The sequence below is a fragment of the Caenorhabditis briggsae genome (genome assembly GCF_000004555.2).
Source record: "Caenorhabditis briggsae complete genome, chrIV, whole genome shotgun sequence".
NCBI lineage: Eukaryota > Metazoa > Nematoda > Chromadorea > Rhabditida > Rhabditidae > Caenorhabditis > Caenorhabditis briggsae.
The window spans coordinates 4,124,179-4,141,915 of NC_013487.2; the positions used below are offsets into that span (position 1 = coordinate 4,124,179).

The 17,737-nt window shown below is 37.3% G+C and overlaps 4 protein-coding genes across 4 annotated transcripts; 1 reads left to right on the forward strand and 3 right to left on the reverse strand.

Moving 5' to 3' along the window:
- Nucleotides 1-636: 636 nt before the first annotated feature.
- On the reverse strand, nt 637-1,571 carry CBG15074 (the record flags this gene model as incomplete). The annotated part of the gene is given in 3 exon segments (XM_002632825.2): nt 637-1,270; nt 1,317-1,355; nt 1,369-1,571. The coding sequence occupies 3 exon segments, from the start codon at nt 1,569-1,571 to the stop codon at nt 637-639; spliced, it is 876 nt and encodes a 291-aa protein (XP_002632871.2).
- A 3,172-nt stretch (nt 1,572-4,743) lies between these two features.
- On the forward strand, nt 4,744-8,285 carry Cbr-rab-28 (the record flags this gene model as incomplete). Its single annotated transcript, XM_045235181.1, has 7 exons — nt 4,744-4,854; nt 6,634-6,720; nt 6,766-6,831; nt 7,159-7,323; nt 7,503-7,654; nt 7,843-7,939; nt 8,220-8,285. 7 exons carry the CDS (start codon nt 4,744-4,746, stop codon nt 8,283-8,285), a joined length of 744 nt encoding a protein of 247 aa, XP_045095609.1.
- Nucleotides 8,286-9,049: 764 nt separating this feature from the next.
- CBG26279 lies at nt 9,050-10,004 on the reverse strand (the record flags this gene model as incomplete). The annotated part of the gene is made up of 2 exons (XM_045235182.1): nt 9,050-9,619; nt 9,663-10,004. 2 exons carry the CDS (start codon nt 10,002-10,004, stop codon nt 9,050-9,052), a joined length of 912 nt encoding a protein of 303 aa, XP_045099624.1.
- A 2,856-nt stretch (nt 10,005-12,860) lies between these two features.
- CBG15077 lies at nt 12,861-16,679 on the reverse strand (the record flags this gene model as incomplete). Its single annotated transcript, XM_002632827.2, has 8 exons — nt 12,861-13,049; nt 13,391-13,526; nt 14,490-14,661; nt 15,135-15,323; nt 15,529-15,659; nt 15,748-15,937; nt 15,994-16,181; nt 16,510-16,679. The coding sequence occupies 8 exons, from the start codon at nt 16,677-16,679 to the stop codon at nt 12,861-12,863; spliced, it is 1,365 nt and encodes a 454-aa protein (XP_002632873.2).
- Between the last annotated feature and the right edge of the window lie 1,058 nt (nt 16,680-17,737).

Sequence of the window (17,737 nt, forward strand, 5' to 3'; positions counted from 1 at the left end):
TAGTGAAGATCTTCTCGTCTGTCCAGATAACGTCAGAGACGCGGCGCACTTGAAAGTGCTGGAGTAATTTTCGGCATTTTTCGAGTCGCATCGCTTTCGATTTGTCCGAGAGGTACTGTCCACGACGTAGTTTGTAACTTTTGAGCTTCAAGCCGTTCTTGACAATCGATTGGACAGTGGATCGGGCAATTCCAAGCTGTGACGCCATCCTATTGAGACTCAATCCATCATTTCGAATGATCCGTTTCTTGATGATTGCACGAGTATTCCGGGTGTTGACAGAACGTGGACGTCCGCTTTTTTTTACTTCAGAAGCATCTCCTCGCTTTTTGATAGCAGCGACAACGTTTCGAACCGTCGAAGACGAAATTTGAAGGCGTCGAGCGATCTCAGCACTTCCGAGGCCTCTCTTGAACAAGAGTTCAATGGAAGGACGATGAGGAGAACTTTTCATAGCTCGGCGATATGGAGAAGTGAGAACAAATGACTGAGAAGCTTACTTATATAGTCTCTGGACTTTCGAAAAGTTTCGAAATTTTTCGAAAATATCCCTTGGCACCGTGCCAGGGAACGCTGAAAGCGAGCGTCCTATACTTATCGGCCACCCTGTATTATCCATACATATGAAGTTAATGATTAATCACTTTCTGTTTCCTTTCTTCCCATAACTCCGTTTCCCTTCGCCTCACCTCTCTTTTGGCTCTCTGGCTCTGCCCATGCACTCGATGATCCTCTTGAATCGACCGATTGTGTTCCGGGCCTCCTGTAACGCTCCTGAATCACCACTTTACTTCTTTCCTGGTCTCTTTTTTCGTTACCTGTTGACTGCTCCATCATTTGTCGCAGTTCCTTCGCCGTTTTCCTCTCCAGCTTCCATGCTCTTTCCAGTCTTTCCACTTCCTTCTCACACCTTTCTTTCTCTATTTGGACTGCATCCAATTGTAGTTGCAAGTCTTCTGCTTCGGCTCTGGCCTTCTCCAAATGTTGTCCCAACTCGTCGTTTTGGAGCTCCCAACTTTTCTGCAACAATTTCCACTCATTATCACTTTTCTCCACTTCCTCATCTGCTACTCGTTCTTTGCGACCCGCGATACTAATAGCTGCCTGCAACTCGCTGAAATTTTCAATTCCATGATCCCTCATCATTCTCATCACTATTCTCTCCCATTTCCCACTGTCTAGCTCTCTGTGCCGCTTCGCCAGTTGTTCCACGAACTGTTGCACCGGTTTCAGAACCACGTCTCTCACTCGCGCAGTTACTTTCGTATATCTGTATATCTGATCCCGCATGTCTTCCATCAACTTCTCACTCGCACCGACAAACTTCGCGAACGCTAACACTAGCTTTTTTCTCTCTCTGAGTGATGCGTCGAATTCCCGTCTCCCAGAGTTGCAGCACTTTTCCTCGACTTTTCCGCCGATTCCAGCACATCCTGTTTTTCCGGTTCCAGCCCGTCTCCCCACTTTCCTCCTTCTTCAGCGATTCTTTTGCTTCCACCGTTGCTTCTTCCGTCTCCCTCCTGTTGTTCCCACTCCATATGCTCCGCGTTCTTCTTTGACTGTTGTGACATTCCTGAAAACACACTTTACTTCAAAAGAATGTTTTTTCGGCGTTCTTCTTTGCTGTCTTTCCGATAGGCCTTCACCTGATCGTACTTTCCGTTGATCAATTTCACAATAATTTCCTGCCGGTTCCTTCAAACTCGGAAAAATTACACCCTACAAAACGAGAAAACTCGGTAGGCCTTCACCTAATCGCGATTTCTCTTTATTAATTTTCACAACAATCCTCTCACTGGTTCCTTCAAACTCTGGGGAGAATTGATGCAAAAACTACGAAAAAGAGGTAAAAGAACAGATAAACGGATAAAAAAACGGTTCGGCCCTCAAATTGCCTTCGATTAATCGGGGTATTAAGGTCCAGACACAAAATACAAAGAAAAAATACGGTTTTATACAAAAATAATATTTATTATTCCGTATAATTAATAAAGAACAACAATATCACCCAAAAGATACTTTAGACAAAACTCTAAACTGACTTAAATCGTCCAAACTGACACAACTAGCTATTCAAAAACTAACTTTAATTCAAACACACTCGATTGGCGCGCTTGTCGTCAGCCGAACAGCGGAGCGTCGTTTCAAGCGCACAGGGAACTGCAGAAAGGGTTTGGGGGTAGCTTGCCTGGGCAACTGTCCAATGTTCTTAAAAGTTGTATTTTCACTTCCTTTTTTCAAACGTTTTTTACCCGAAAAGTTAGAACCCTACAAATCCGAGTTATTTTGAATACTCTGAAAAGTCTTGAATTCCTGAATTCTTGAAAAATACACAAAACTTTGAAAGTTCCAAAAATTCTAGAAAATCTAAATACTTACAGTGAAAAATCATTAAAACCCAAAAATCATAAAAAACGACAATTTTTGCCATTTTCTTGTCAAATTGTAAAATTTACTGATTCTCGATCATTTTATCAATACAACTCATATCAATGGTTTTTGCTTTTTCCATATACTTAGTTTTTACATTTCTTTTTTTAAAGCATGTTTATAACCAAATGATATTATTTCCAGAATCATTAATTTTTATAATTTTCGAATTTTTTTTCCGCCCAATCAAAAAAAAAACTGTTTCTGGAAAATTTTATCAGGACAGTTGGAATCAATTTTTTGCTTTCATCTTCTTAATATGAAAGTGATGTAATATTACCAGTCTCAAGAGAAACCGTCAATGTCTTCACTCTCAAAAGCTCCAAAATCCCCAAAAATTCTAAGAGTTACAGTTTCTGGAACATTTCTTTCATACATTAGAAATTAATGTTTTTGATATGTTCAGGAATTTCTTTTTAAATTTAAATTTTACTTCATCGCCTTTAAAAAAATTTTTATGTCCATATACGCTTACAGAGCAGAGGGAAACCTTCAAACTCTTCACCTTCTCTCTCTCTCTCTCTCTCTCTCTCTCTCTCTCTCTCATCTCGACCTGCTCATTACTAATTTCCACCGCTTCGAGCATTCGTGAATCAAGAAGGAGACGCGCGAGAGAGTATAGAAAATTGAGAGACGCCAGGCAACGCGTTTCCATGGCAATTCTCTCTCATTTCTCTTCGTTTTTGCTCCCGTTTCACTTGGGCAAGCTCAATAAGAGAATACGAGCCGCTTCATCTCATTCAATTTTATTTTTCAGTATTATTTTATTTTGGAGAGAAATTACTTTAGTCGGGTTTGAATGTTTTGCAGAATTTGTGTTTCACTAAAAGTTTGAAAAAGGTTTTCTGTTCCAGATATAACAAATATTTCGATTTTTTATATTAGGATCCGATTCATTCTAAAACGTTAAACCAAATATCATATCCCAGAGTTCCTTTTTTTTCTATGTTTTATGCCATTTAAGAAACTCAGAAATTGAAAAATAAATTAGAGTAGAAATCGTTAAAAACACAAAATCTCGTTTTTCTTTTCAGAACTTCTATCATATTTTATAATAGGTGGTGCTACTAAGCTAGAAATGTTCTTCAGCCGATTCTAATGAACTTTAAGAATTTCCACCTGTGCATGCTAAATGTTTCACCGCTTTCTTAGCTTTCAGAGATGTAGAAAACCGAAAAAAGAGCAGAGCCTGGCCAGAATTTTTCCTGAAAAACTTTGAAAAATTGTTTTTTTTCTGTTTCAAAACATCGAAATTAGAGACGAAGACAATTTTTTACATTAGTGTGAAGTGGTAACACAGTCGAAATGCACAACATATTGGTGTTAAATACATTAGTAAACTTAGCCTAGAAATATGATATTTTTCAACTACACGACTTTTAAAATCAATAAAATGTGAGATTTCTTTAAAGTGTATCGCTTACTTTCAACACATCGATTTTTTTCAGAACGTCATATAAATGTACTCGGACGTTCACTGTGTATACCTTAGTCAAAGTTAGTGCCGCTGTGTCTTTCTGTAGTGCCTGAATCTCAAAAAGCGCGAGAAAGAATGAAGACTTTGAGGTAATTTATCTCGTGTCCTGTAAAAGATATCAAAACGCTGTCAACTGACAAATTACTTCTGATATTATGATAAACATTTTATTAGTTAACCTCTTTTTTGAATCTTTCACAGAAAGCGAGATGAATTTGCTCAAAATTGGCGACTCGCCTATATTCTTGTAGAACGAAAATTTCCGTATTTCACCTACATGTCTCCTATCCTCACAATTTTCTACGTATCGTCCAGTAAGGCTTCCCAATTTTTTATTTAAGGAAAGTGAGATTAGTCATAAAACATGATGTTTCTAAATCCGGAAAACAAACTCTCTCCCCTATTTCTATTCTCTTTCCAACTCCGTTTATGGGCTTTACTGCTATTTTTTTTGTTGCACAAAACGACTTTTTGAAAAGAAAACTTCATGAAAAGAAGGCTAAATAGTTGATACTGAAAATTTTCAGTACAAAACCTTTTTTTCAATGAAAACAATCTTAATGTGGGACTTGGAAGTCTGTAACTCCTGGAGTAAAAAATCAACTTTTTTTTCAATTTTCAAAGTTTTCGTTATTTTTTGTGTGCCAAAGTCCCTCCCATTTAACTCAAAATCAGAATTTTTTATTTTGAATTTCAACAGAAACGCATACGATGTCTACCCACGGTAGCAACATTTTAAAACTTTGTGAAACATTGATTTTTTCATTTTGCTCCTTTTTCCCTCCTTTTTTTCTTCTACATTTTTCCTAAAACTCCAATTTTCAGCCTTTCTCAAAATGTCAGCAATGGGTGAAATAGAAGCCCCGGAGCTTCCAAAAAAAGTGGAACAGCCGGAAGAAATCGATGATGCAGCTGGGGAGGAGGAACCAGCTGATAAAGTTATGAAGGTTGGTTTTTCATGGTGTTTTTGAAGCCAATTTGATTTGTAATCATTGTATCAGAAATGATTTTATCCTTTAAAGATCATGTAAAAAAGTAATCGTCCAAAATCTGGAACTTTTGAAACTTGTGAAAATTTTTCTCTGAAATTACAACGAAGAAGAATTCGTTCTAATTCGGATCATTCTACAACCATATTCAGTGAACAGAAAAGTGTATATCTTCGCACATTTCCAATAAAGAAGACTTTCTGAAAAAGTGATATTAGGTTGAGCGAAAAGTCTTTGTAATTTTTTTTGGACCGTCATATCTCAGCGTTGATTTAACTTTTTATTATTCTGTTTTTTTCTACATTGTAGTACTAGTTGTGCATGCTTAAAATATTCGCTAAAGTTACCGACGGCGTCCATAAAGACCGAGAATTTGCCCAGAGACCATCATGCTCTCAGGGGTGCTTTTTTGTTCGGGTGTCTCCAAGGTCACAATTGCAGCGTAGCTTGTCGTAAATTGTGTACAGTGTTAGGCCAGCACTATATGTCCTACACTACAATAAAGTTTTGGTTCAAAAGATTCTCCGAAAAGAACTACAATCTCGAAGATATGGCTTACCACGTGTTGATCTCAACGAGGATACCTCTAGAGCGCTAGAAGAAGAACCAAGAGTAACGTCACGCGAGCTTGCAGCAAGTCTCAAGCATCCTCAAAAAACCATCATTGATCATCTTAATGACTGTGGAAGGTTGCCAAAGATTTTTCAATTCGACCCTCCCCTTTTGACGGATTCACTAAAACCATTGTGTTGCGACTTGGCACATTCTTGGCTTACTAAGAAACGTAGCATCAATTGGGTTGAGAATATTATTACTGGGGACGAGTAGAAAAGGACGATGAGTTCCGGCCAAGGAAACCGAAAAAACGGGCATCAAAGGAGAACTTCACGTGAAAAAGTTATATTTTCCATTTGGTGTGACAGAGAAGGCGTCATCTACAGAAGACTTCTTCTAGGCGGCGTTATTATCCATGCGGACCTCAACAGAACTCAAATGGAAAAAGCATCAAAGGCTTATCGATTAAATTGCCCGAAAAATTCCAGCTTGTTAATGATTCATGACGATGCAAGAACACCCACTACTTTGAAGACCCGTCAGAAGCTCCAGATGCTGGGAGTCAAGGTCTTCTGTTATCCACCGTATTCAATAGACCTGGCCCTAACTGAATAGCAACTTATCCGTTCCTTGAAAAATCTCCTTGTTAGGTGAAAGTTCCATGATAGAAAGGATGTAAAAAAGTGGTTGGATGACGTTTCCGCTTCCCAGTCTACCGAGTTCTACGCTAAAGGAATCGCTCCACTTCTATCGCGTTGGCAAGTAGTCATATACACTATTGGTGAATATATCACACATTGAATTCTGTGTTCTTTGAATAAATTTTGTTCCGAAAAAAATTCAAAAAATTACAAAGACTTTTCGCTCAACCTAATATTTTTTCAATTTTTAAAAAATAGTTGTTTGGCAGCTGCATTAACTTTGTGTTTCAAAACAAACTTTTCTTTTAATCAGAATGCGCAATTCTCAACAACTCTCCTTAAATTTTGAAAAAAAAACTTCAGAAAAGTTTTGCAAACTGGGAAAAATTATTTTAAAACACTGTTTTCCTGTCATAGCCTATGAACAAATAAATGTTAGTGGCTCGACACATATATCAATCGATCAAACAACAGTGGACCAATTTTCACAATCACAATTGAATTCAAACTGCTGAAATTTGTATAAATGCTTTATTCTCAGATCGTGGTCGTTGGTGATGGAGCGAGTGGAAAGACATCCATCTGTCAAAGATTTGCAAAAGAGACATTCGACAAGTCTTATCATCAGGTGATTTTAATTTAGCATTTTATTAGTTAAACTTATATATTTCAGACTCTTGGTCTTGACTTCTTCTCTCGTCGAGTTATTCTACCAGGAGAGGTTCAGGTGTTGGTTCAGGTAGGCATGTGTATAACATCAGGGTTCACTATCAAATTCGAAAAAATGAAATTATTAATTGAAAAGTATCGGAAACTGAATAAATTTTTAACAAACTGTTTCAGTTTTAACGGGAAGATATTCATTCGAACGTTTTGACCTGTATTCCTAGAAGTGCCTTTTTAATTTTTTTTTTTTTGTGTATTTTGTGTTGATGAGGTTTGCAAGACTACTGTAAAACAGTTATATCCGAATCACTTATTGAAATAAAACGCCGGTTTCTTGCATAAAACCCCACAACAAAAACAAAAATTCAAATTTAAAAAAATATAGTTTCTTTTCCTTCAGGTTTGGGACATTGGAGGCCAAAGTATCGCTGGGGAGATGATTGATAAGTACCTAATGGGAGCTCATATAATATTCCTCGTCTATGACGTCACCAACTCGAAATCTTTTGAAAACGCTGCCGACTGGATGAACGTCATCAGAAAGAATCTCAAGGATGAGGAAAATGTGAGTTTGGCTTGAAAACTTTTCAAAATTTTTTTCGGTTTCAAGTAATTTTAATCTGAGGCCATTTCATAAAAAATTTCATTGGAAACCGTAAACGCTTTGTAAGTTAACAGAATTTAATTCCAAAAGAAACTCTCATATGTACTATTTGATTGCGATTGATTTTGATGTCTTTTCAGCCGCCAAGAATCATATTGTTGGGCAACAAAACGGATTTGGAGGAGAGAAGAACGGTTCCAGTTGACACTCATCGCAACTTTGCCACTTCAAATGGAATGGTGCCAACGTATATTTCAGCCAAGACTGGGGATACGGTATACATGACTTTCCGGTTAGTTTACTAAACTTCTTTGCAATTTGATCCACAAACATTGAATAAAATTTCAGTTTTGTTTGTTTTTGAAATGTTCCCGAAAATTTCTTTTGTCATTTTAGAGGTGCCCATTCAAAAATTCACATTCTTTTATAAGTTTTCAGAAATGAACTGTTTTCAAGTTTTTTTTGAATCAATTCTTTCAGACAAGCCGTCGCTGATGTTCTAAGCATTCCATTGTCAAAAGCTGAAACGGAATCAGATATTGATATTGTTCAAGGAACGGTTATTGAGACAGCGAAGGTAATTTTTTTAAATTAAAAACACAATATTCTTGTGTAAGTTATCAATTTTCGGAAACAGAAAAATATGGAATTATAGGAAGCAGAATTGAGAATGACCGCATCATTTGAAAATGATTTCGATAAAAAAAATAATAATCTTGCAACGGGAATTTTCAAATTTTCGTCATAAAGTGTAACGCAGGATGATCTAAATTACGACACCATTCTGAAAATAATCATTTCTCGGAAGCAGCAAAGTATGGGAGTACAAAAAAAAAACTAAAAATTCAACTTTTCAGCACGAGTCCTCTTCCAGAACCCGTTCCGATCAGGGTCGTAACTCTTCTGTCTGCTCTATTTCTTAATTGTTTATTCTCATTTTATTTTGAAATCAAGAACCTTCTTATTTATTTCTACTCATTTTTTCAACAAATCTGTCCTGTCATGCCAATACCCTCACAACTGAACCAATTTTTTTGGAAAAATTCAGGAAAAAAAAATTGTGAATGAAAAAGAAAAATGTTGTATTAGATTTTTTAAATTCAGACGCCTATGTAAGGAGTCAGAAGAAGAACCACAACCGAGGAACCACTCTGCAAACATGAGAAAGTTGAGGAATAGAAAATACAACTACAACAGTAAGGCTGATATTTTGAGTGAGTGATATGCTAGTGATGATTGAAGAATTTCACGTGAAATTAGTATGGGAGATCTGCTACAGTGCGTCGCATAATTATAGGACCCCCCTCAATTTGGGATGTACAGCAATAACTAGAGTAGATATGAAAAATCTGTGAATGCAGTTGGATTCAGAATCAAAAATAACCCGAGGAACCAAATTTTCAGAACCCTACCATTTTCCATACCCTCACGGCAAGAAAAAGGTCCATTTTCGACCGTCGCATAACTATAGGGCCCCAGATGTTTTGGGTGCACAGGCCGTTTTTTGACCATTTTATCTACTCTAAATTGTTTTTTTTACGTTTTTCATTGTTTTAAGCTTTTTCTGAAGATGTTTCTCCAACTTTCTTTCAAAGTAAACATGTCTGAATCCGATTTTCCCTTCAGTCAACAAAATCCATTTATTCTAAGCAACTAACAAAAAACACAAAAAAAACACAAAGAAAAATCAGTACTTAGTCTCTCCGCCGTTGTTTTGAATCACTTCAACGATCCTGCTCGACATGCTGGCTACAAGATTCTTCAATTCGGCATCAGTGAGAGCGTCCCATTCAGCCTGGATTGCGTCCTTGAGCTCCTGCACGGTCTTGAATTGCCTCCCGTTTCGATGGACCCGGCGAACGAGGATGCCCCAGATGTTCTCAATGGGGTTTAGATCCGGACTGCATGCTGGCCATTCGAGCACCTTAATTCGTTTCGAGACGAACCAGTTCCTCGTGGAGGTGCTCGTGTGGATAGATGCGTTGTCCTGTTGGAAAGTGTGGGTGTGGCGTCTGTTGCGGAAGAACGGAGCCACGGCCTTTTGGAGAGTTGCTTGGTACGTGGCAGAATTCTCCTTCGTGGTGATGAATTGCAGTTCGAGCTTTTTTCCATTGCAAAAAGCGCCCCAAGTCATAACAGAGCCGCCGCCAAAGTTGCGCCTGGAGAACAGCTGCGGATCTTTTCGGAGATCTCTCCAGTAGTTCCTGTTGCCATCAGGACCGTCGAGATTCCACTTCTTTTCATCGGAGAACACGATCTGAATTCATTTTTCTTTTCAAAATTGATTGTTTCAAACTCACGTTCTCCCATTTCGTAGTCAAATTATTCTTCACGAAATTGAGACGTGCTGCTTTGTGGGCATCAGTCATCTTCGGAACTTTGGCCATCTTCTGACGAACGATGACTCCACTTCTTTTGATGATTCTGCCCACCGTACTCTTGTGGACTGGCAGCTTGAGTTCGTTCTTCACATCGTTCAGACTTTTGGGCGAGTTGGAGACTGATTTCAAGATGCTGCGTTCTTGACGTGAAGTCAGCTTTCTCGGTCTTCCAGCAGACTCCTTCAGCTTCTTCTCGTAATGGAGTGGGTCGGCGAGGTATTTTCGGATGACGTTACGACTTCTCGTGAGTTGACGGGACATCTCGTGAAGTGTCAGTCCAAGTTGTTTCATCACCTCCACTTTGGCCTGTTCGGCAAGAGAGAGGAGTGTAGCGCGAGCCATGGTTGAAGGAATGTTTCCGAGGCATATTTTTGGGATAGGGACCAACTAATATTTTCAGTTACTGTACCTGCACATCAAACTATCGCCACGATCCGAATAACTGTAAAAAATGCAGCTGGAGATTTACGGAAGAGCCAGAAGTGAAGCTTGATCTCGAAAATGAGTTCCTTGCATTGTTGGATGTTCCACACGAAGATGTTGAAAGAAAGTTGCGAGAAACATCTTCAGAAAAAGCTTAAAACAATGAAAAACGTAAATAAAACAATTTAGAGTAGATAAAATGGTCAAAAAACGACCTGTGCACCCAAAACATCTGGGGCCCTATAGTTATGCGACGGTCGAAAATGGACCTTTTTCTTGCCGTGAGGGTATGGAAAATGGTAGGGTTCTGAAAATTTGGTTCCTAGGGTTATTTTTGATTCTGAATCCAACTGCATTCACAGATTTTTCTTATCTACTCTAGTTTTTGCTGTACATCCCAAATTGAGGGGGGTCCTATAATTATGCGACGCTCTGTATTCATGAAACATGAAATTTTTCATGTTTCAAAGATTTCATTTAAATTTGATTTAAGACTCTAGTACATACGTCAAACAAAAAATTTTGTTTTGGAAACGAACTGTTTCAGATAAATTCCAGAATAATAAAGTTCTACAATATCTGGAAGTTGTGAAATAGCAATTTTTTAAAATCATAGTTTTCCTGCTAGATTTTGCAGTGACATTTTGAAGTATCCAGTCTCGAAAATCAAAGTGGAAAGCGGCTCTACTAGATTAGACCCAATTTATAAAGTTGGAAAAACAGAAATTCAGGGTTTCATGATTTCTATAACTATTTTTATAATTTCTTGATTGTCATTGGTACCCCGCTCTGCTAAGTAAAAAATGCGAAACGTTTTGAGTACAATATTGATTTTCTAGTTCAAAGTATGTTTCTGATCTCCACAATCATCCCACTTCTTTTTCTCTGTTTCATGTGATTTTGTGTTATCTCCCCATATCAAAGAACTGATAAAAAACCACCCATCGAAAAAACAACATCTGTCACTTTGAATTACGGTTCTTCACGGATATTTAGATCGCCAGGGTAAAATAGTTGAAAAGATAGAAAAAAAACGTAACTTGGAGTCAAGAAGAGAGGAGCGGAATTGGTTGGTCCAAAAGTGGCATAATTTGGAATTGATAATAGAATAGGAGAACAAATTGGTGGTTGCTATCACATACAGACCGCAGTCACCGGCTATTTTGAGCAGTGGGCGTAGAAAGATTCCATCTGGAAAAATTGAATGTTTTAGAAATTAGAAACTCAAGCGTTGCAAAGCGTACGATTTTCAGCAATTCTTTGTGAATTGGTTTTCAGCAAACAACGTTGATACAATATCACAAAGAACAAATATTCCATTAAATTAACAATTTGACACCGTACTTTTTTTTCGAATTTCAAAACTTCAATCCCTCTGATTCTCGCATAGAAAATTGTTCAAAGAAACTAACGATTTGAAACAGGAAAAACTTTTTTTTGAGTTCCAAATTTTATGATTCCTCACAAAACTTCCCTCTGATTTGTTCAGTTTTTTCTCATTCCTTTTTGTTTTCATTGAAACAAGATTAATGTGATAAGTTAACGGAATCGCTTGTCTATCAAACATACTGTGAATCTATTTTTTCATGGGAAACTCACATGATTTGATTTTGAATATAATTTTTTGAGAGATGAATGAAAGATTACCAATTTTTGTTAAAGGTGGGGGGAAATGAAAAAAATAATGTTCTCGAAATTCCGTTCAAAGATGCCCCTCGAGGAGTTGAACTTGTGAAGGCGAGGATTGAGGGCGCGGCGCCGCTACCGACTGAGCTACACGGGCAAAGAGAAAGCGGACGCCCGTTTGCATACATAAAGGCGAGGACGACAGCTGTACGCAGAGTGACATTAAGCGTTGTACACCGTGACGGTAGAATGCATACTCTAGCTACAAAAAAACTACGAAAAATCTCCTGTCCCCCCACCTTTAATTTTAATTCTCACCACTTTAAAGAAATTATTACCAAAAAACCACTGCTTCAGCTGAAACGGAATCAGATATTGACATTATTCAAGGGGCAGTTATTGAGGCAACAAAGGTGACAATTTTATCTGTAAATTACAATAAAATCAAAAATACGGTATTCTTGTGAAAGTTATTAATGTTTATTTTATATTCCCGACGCCAAAATCATAATCTCGAGTTATCAATTTTTTGAAACAGGAAAATATGAAAACGCAGAAATAAGTATGAAAGAACTAAAAAATTCAATTTTTCAGCACGAGTCCTCTTCTAGAACCCGTTCCGATCAGAGCCGCACTTCTGTCTGCTCCATTTCTTAATTTTCAAATCTTTTTAAAAATCAAGAATTTTTATTTATTTTTACCCATTTTTCAAAAATAAATCTATCCTGTAATCCCAGTATTCAACCCAACTGAACCAAGATTAATTTTTTCGGTTTTCGATCATTTTATTTTTTCCAGAAATAAATATTGTGTTTTCTTTGCTTGTATACAAAAGTTGAGATATACAGTTTTTTACTTTTGATTACTGTTTCAAATTATGCTGATAAAGTCCAATAGTATTTCTGCTTTTCATGGTTCGCTTTTCCAATACTTTCGAAATATATAAATTTTTCTCAGAACAAGAAAAAACATTTTTTGAGAAGTTTTATTTCAGAGAAGAAAGGGGAGATCGGAAACCAGAAATGTGTTAAAAATAATAAATCCGAAATAAATTCAGAATTCGTCAAATTAAATTTTATCAGCGAGTTGTGCTTGAGAAGGATGAGCAACCGAGTGCTTCTGACGATCAGCGGCTGTACGTCGAGCAACGATCACGAATCCAAAGGTACCGACGAAAAGGAATACGGTAAGTACGCATAGCCAAATGTAGATTGTCATGTAAGGAGTCAGAAGAAGCACCACTACTGAGGAACCACTCTGCAAAATGAGGAAGATGAAAAATTCAAAATAATGCAACAGTAAGGTTGATATTTTCAGTGAGAGATTATTGCTGTTTCACAGATTTCGTTTTCAGCTGATTTGAGGCTCCAGTATTGTCTATTCAATAAAACGTGGGCGCGCCGCAGGTTGCAAAGTGACACGCCCCTTTTTGGAACGCGTTCCCTTTTCCCTCTTCTCGCGCGTTTCATAAAGGGGCGTGTCACTTTGCAACCTGCGGCGCGCCCACGTTTTATTGAATAGACAATATTGTTAGGAGAAAATTTGTTTTCAATTCGGATCGAACCTTCAAACTAAATTTGGACCCAAAATGTGCGTACCTGATACAGTTTGGACAACGAAAAGACCTGCATACGACAGTCGGGCACAGCAACTTGACAAATGACGGCACGTGCCATTGTGACACAGAAATCTGAGAATCCAATCAGGAATCCGATGATGAACACAAGAAGGCGACTGCAAAAAATTTTGTTTTGGAAACGAACTGTTTCAGATCAATTCCAAAATAATAAAGTTCTACAATATCTGGAAGTTGTGAAATAGCAATTTTTAAAATCATAGTTTTCCTGCTAGGTTTTGCTGTGACATTTTGAAGTATCCAGTCTCGAAAATCAAAGTGGAAAGCAGCTCTACTAGATTAGACCCAATTTATAAAGTTGGAAAAACAGAAATTCAGGGTTTCATGATTTCAATAACTGATTTTATAATTTCTAGGCTGTCAACTGGATCCCACTTTTTGATTTAAAGAAATGCATAACATTTTGAGAACAACACATAGGAAATCAGTTGCGATTGAAATAATTTCTAGGGTTGGCAACGGATTCGCCCCCGCCCCGAGCGCGCGGGGCGGGGATGCGCTCTCGCCCCAGAGAGCGGGGCGGGGATTCACCACCGCCCCGCTTGTGGAAAAAAGCAGTTCGTTGAATGAAGCAGTAACCAAATTTTTGCAATTTTTTTACGGTTCAGGGTACCCAATTAGGCTACCCTGAAAGTTTAAAGTCAATTGGTCCAGAGTTTAAAGTCAATTGGTGTGCGGGGCGGGGACCACTTTTTTTTCTTTTTTTCGCCCCCAAGCCAACCCTAATAATTTCGAAATAAAAAAGGTTTCACAGTTTCTAGAAGTTGTGAAATAGAAATTTTTCAAAATCAATGATATTGATTACATATGACTGAAAATTATCGTTTGTAATGAATTTCAGGTAACACATTGATTTTCTAATTGAAATTACATATTTTTCTATTCATTTCTACAATCATCCCACTTCTATTTTTTTGTTCCATAAGATTTCGTATTATTTCCCCATATCAAAGAACTGATAAAAAACCACCCATTGAAGAAACAACATCTGTCACTTTGAATTACGGTTCTTCACGGATATTTAGACCGCCGGGTGTAAGAACTGAAAAGAAAAACAGTACCTTGGAGTCAAGAAGAGAGGAGCGGAATTGGTTGGTCCAAAAGTTGCAAGATTTGGAATTGATAAAACTGCGAGGATGATAATAATGGAATAGGAGAGGAAATTGGTGGCTGCGATCACATACAGGCCGTAGTCACCGGCTCTTTTGAGCAGTGGGCGGAGGAAGATTCCACCTGGAAAAAAAAGATGCATTTTTAGGAGGGTTTGAAAATTTTACAGAGCTCAAAAAACATTTTTTAACAAAAAGCCCAGGTCGTTTGCAAGTATGGTTTCTTTTGTCCCGAATCATCTTTGAATTCATTTTCAGTTTCCAACCCTGCATCTCACAATATCGCATAGGAAAATGATCAAAGAAACTAACGATTTGAAATAGGAAAAACTTTTTATGAGTTCCAAAATTTTATGATTCCTCACAAAACTTCCCTCTGATTTGTTCAGTTTTTTTTCTCATTCTTTTTTGTTTTCATTGAAACAAGATTAATGTGATAAGTTAACGGAATCGCTTGTCTATCAAACATACAATGCATCTTTTCGTTTTTTTTTCATGAGATATTCACATGAATTGAGTTTGAATAGGTTTTTTGAAAAAGCGATTAAAGAGATTTCAATTTGTTGAATACGTTCTTTTTGCTTTTTGAAAACTCACCAATAGCTTCAGCTAATCCCATGGATACAGAATAAATTCCAATGATATAAATATCAGTTCTGAATGCAAATGTGAAGGAAAGTGTCGTTGGATAAACAGTCATCAAAAATGATACGGCGAATCCTTGAAAGAAGAAAAATGGCATCAGAATGAGCAGGTTTTTCGATTGGAAGGCTTTGAGAAGTTGTTCTGCAAAAAGGTTTTGAATTATTAAGATTAGTGATTGTGAGTTTAAATAACTTCTGTTTCATAAGAATCATATTAAAAAAGAGTAAAATGTTCAAGACATTAGTGCTATTTATTCAAAAAGATGACTTCATGAAGAATAATTTAGCATTTGACAGATTTTCGATATCTTGCAGAGGATTAGAGGGGGGCATAATCAGAAACTCACTGATCTGATTGGCAAACGATGGGACCACTGTTGAGGATTTCGATGCGATGGAATCGTATTGTTTGGTGGGAAGGAAGGCGAAAACAATGACAGAAAACACATTCAAAATAAACATTGTTCCGTAGATGAATCTGAAAAATTTTAAGGTGAAGTTTCGAAATTCTTTGGCTCGAGATGTACATATACCGTAAACCTGCCACCACGACATTTTTTACTCACCTGATCTGCAAATCCGAGTACTCAATTCCATTTCCTCCTTCCGTGTGCAACAAGAAACAGAGCACAATCAGTGCAATTCCTCCGAAGAACATACTGGCGTGTCCGACGGCTGTTTCGATTCCAGTATTCGATTCAATCGTTCTACGAGACGAGTGCTCGGACAAATATTGTCCCTCTCCGTTGTTGTAGACTGAAAAAAGTCATCAAATTCAGAAAATGAGGTGTTGGGATCATTATAAAACTCACAAGAATATCCAATACCCATGAGAGCTTGTGTCAGATAGAAGTAATACTTATTCAGTTGGAAGAATCCAAGATAATAAACTGCAAAAAGTGCAGAAGCCAGTGTCAGGAACCATTTACTCGGAACAAAATGTTGAAGGGATGGGGTGATAAGTGTACAAACTGCGAATGCCGATAGATGGAAAGCGGCTCTGAAAAGGTTATATTTTCAGCTTTTTGAAAGTATATTAAAAACATTCAGTATATTAAAAACAAATAATGGAACTACGGCCTTATGAATTGTGTGAAACAGGAAGCCTTTAATAGAAGGAACCCTATAACTTTGAGCCAACTTATCTTGATTACAGGAAGAGGTACTGAAACATGTCCAGATGACAAAATGTGTTTCACATTATTACGAATGTTTTGCCAGTTGACTACTTTTTTGAAAATACTTCACAGAAAACAAAGAAAATTGGCTTAATGGATAACAAGCAATGTAAGTCATGTTGAAAAATTCGAAATTTAGAGCTTACTCACCCATAATACCCTGCATATGCCGAGATAGTGTCTGGCGACTTTTCGTGGATCGAATGGATGACTGATTCTCCAATAAACTGCTGCAACGAGTATCCAGTGTATAGAAAGAGCGTTCCGATTCCGAGAAGGTATGTACAGAGGAGTTCATGACGTCTGGGGGTTAGTTCCATCCAAAACCTGGAAATTGTGATGTAAGGGGTTGATATTTCAAGAGATCAGGCAGAAAGTTAGAGGTTACGGTAGGTCACGAAGATCAGAACACACATTCCTACGAGAATCGATGTCCACTATCATATTAGTGAAAGGTAAAGGGTACTCTTATCGGTCATAGAAAAATTAGATTTATCTGTTTCAGTAAGATATCTAATTTTTATAAAAATTTCAATGGATAGTGGGATGAAAGAGTAAGTAATATTGTTCAAAAAATTATATTTGACTTTCCAAACTATTGACAAAAAATCCGTTTTATGAGTCTTAGCTAATCCTAAAGCGATAGGACTGAATTTTGTAACAAGATCGTCTTTAGAGCGCGTACTTATACTTTGAACTCAATCATCTCGGTTCTCATGAGAGATATTAAAATCTTGCCTACTAAGAAAATGTTGGTGATACAATGATAAACATTAAAAAAAAATAGTTGAAAGGTTTTTGATATCACTCATAGGAAACAAGGTAATTGAGCTTAAAGTGTGAGTACATAATTAGTGTTTTTTGAGGATTTTTGGGGGTTTCTGTAACCGAAAATTGGCGAGGAAACTGTATTTTCGATAATTCGTTTGAATAGTAGAATCCGACTTAGCTGAACTTCACCAATCGAAAGTTTGACTAAACCTTCCCTCTAACTCCTAAATATGAAACAGTAAATTTCAAAATTTGCCTTAACCTCAAATTTTGGATTAATCAAATGTGTTGATATAATCACCACAGCAATTATCATCGAACCCCTTAATTAATTTCTACAATATAAAGCAGTGAAAAAATACCTCTTCGGTTTGGCGGAATTCTCCTCAAGTACATAGGGAATATTTGATGATTCCATAATAAAAATAATGAACCCTACACTCCCCAAACGTCTTCTGAATACTTCTGAATTCAGAATACCTCAGACCAATTATCAGTGATAAGAGAATAAGGGAGGAGTGTACCTGACCCCAGAAAAATCCCGCCCCTAGTAGGCCTTGAAACAGAAAAAAACAGTGATAAGAGAGATCACTTATCTTTTTGCAAG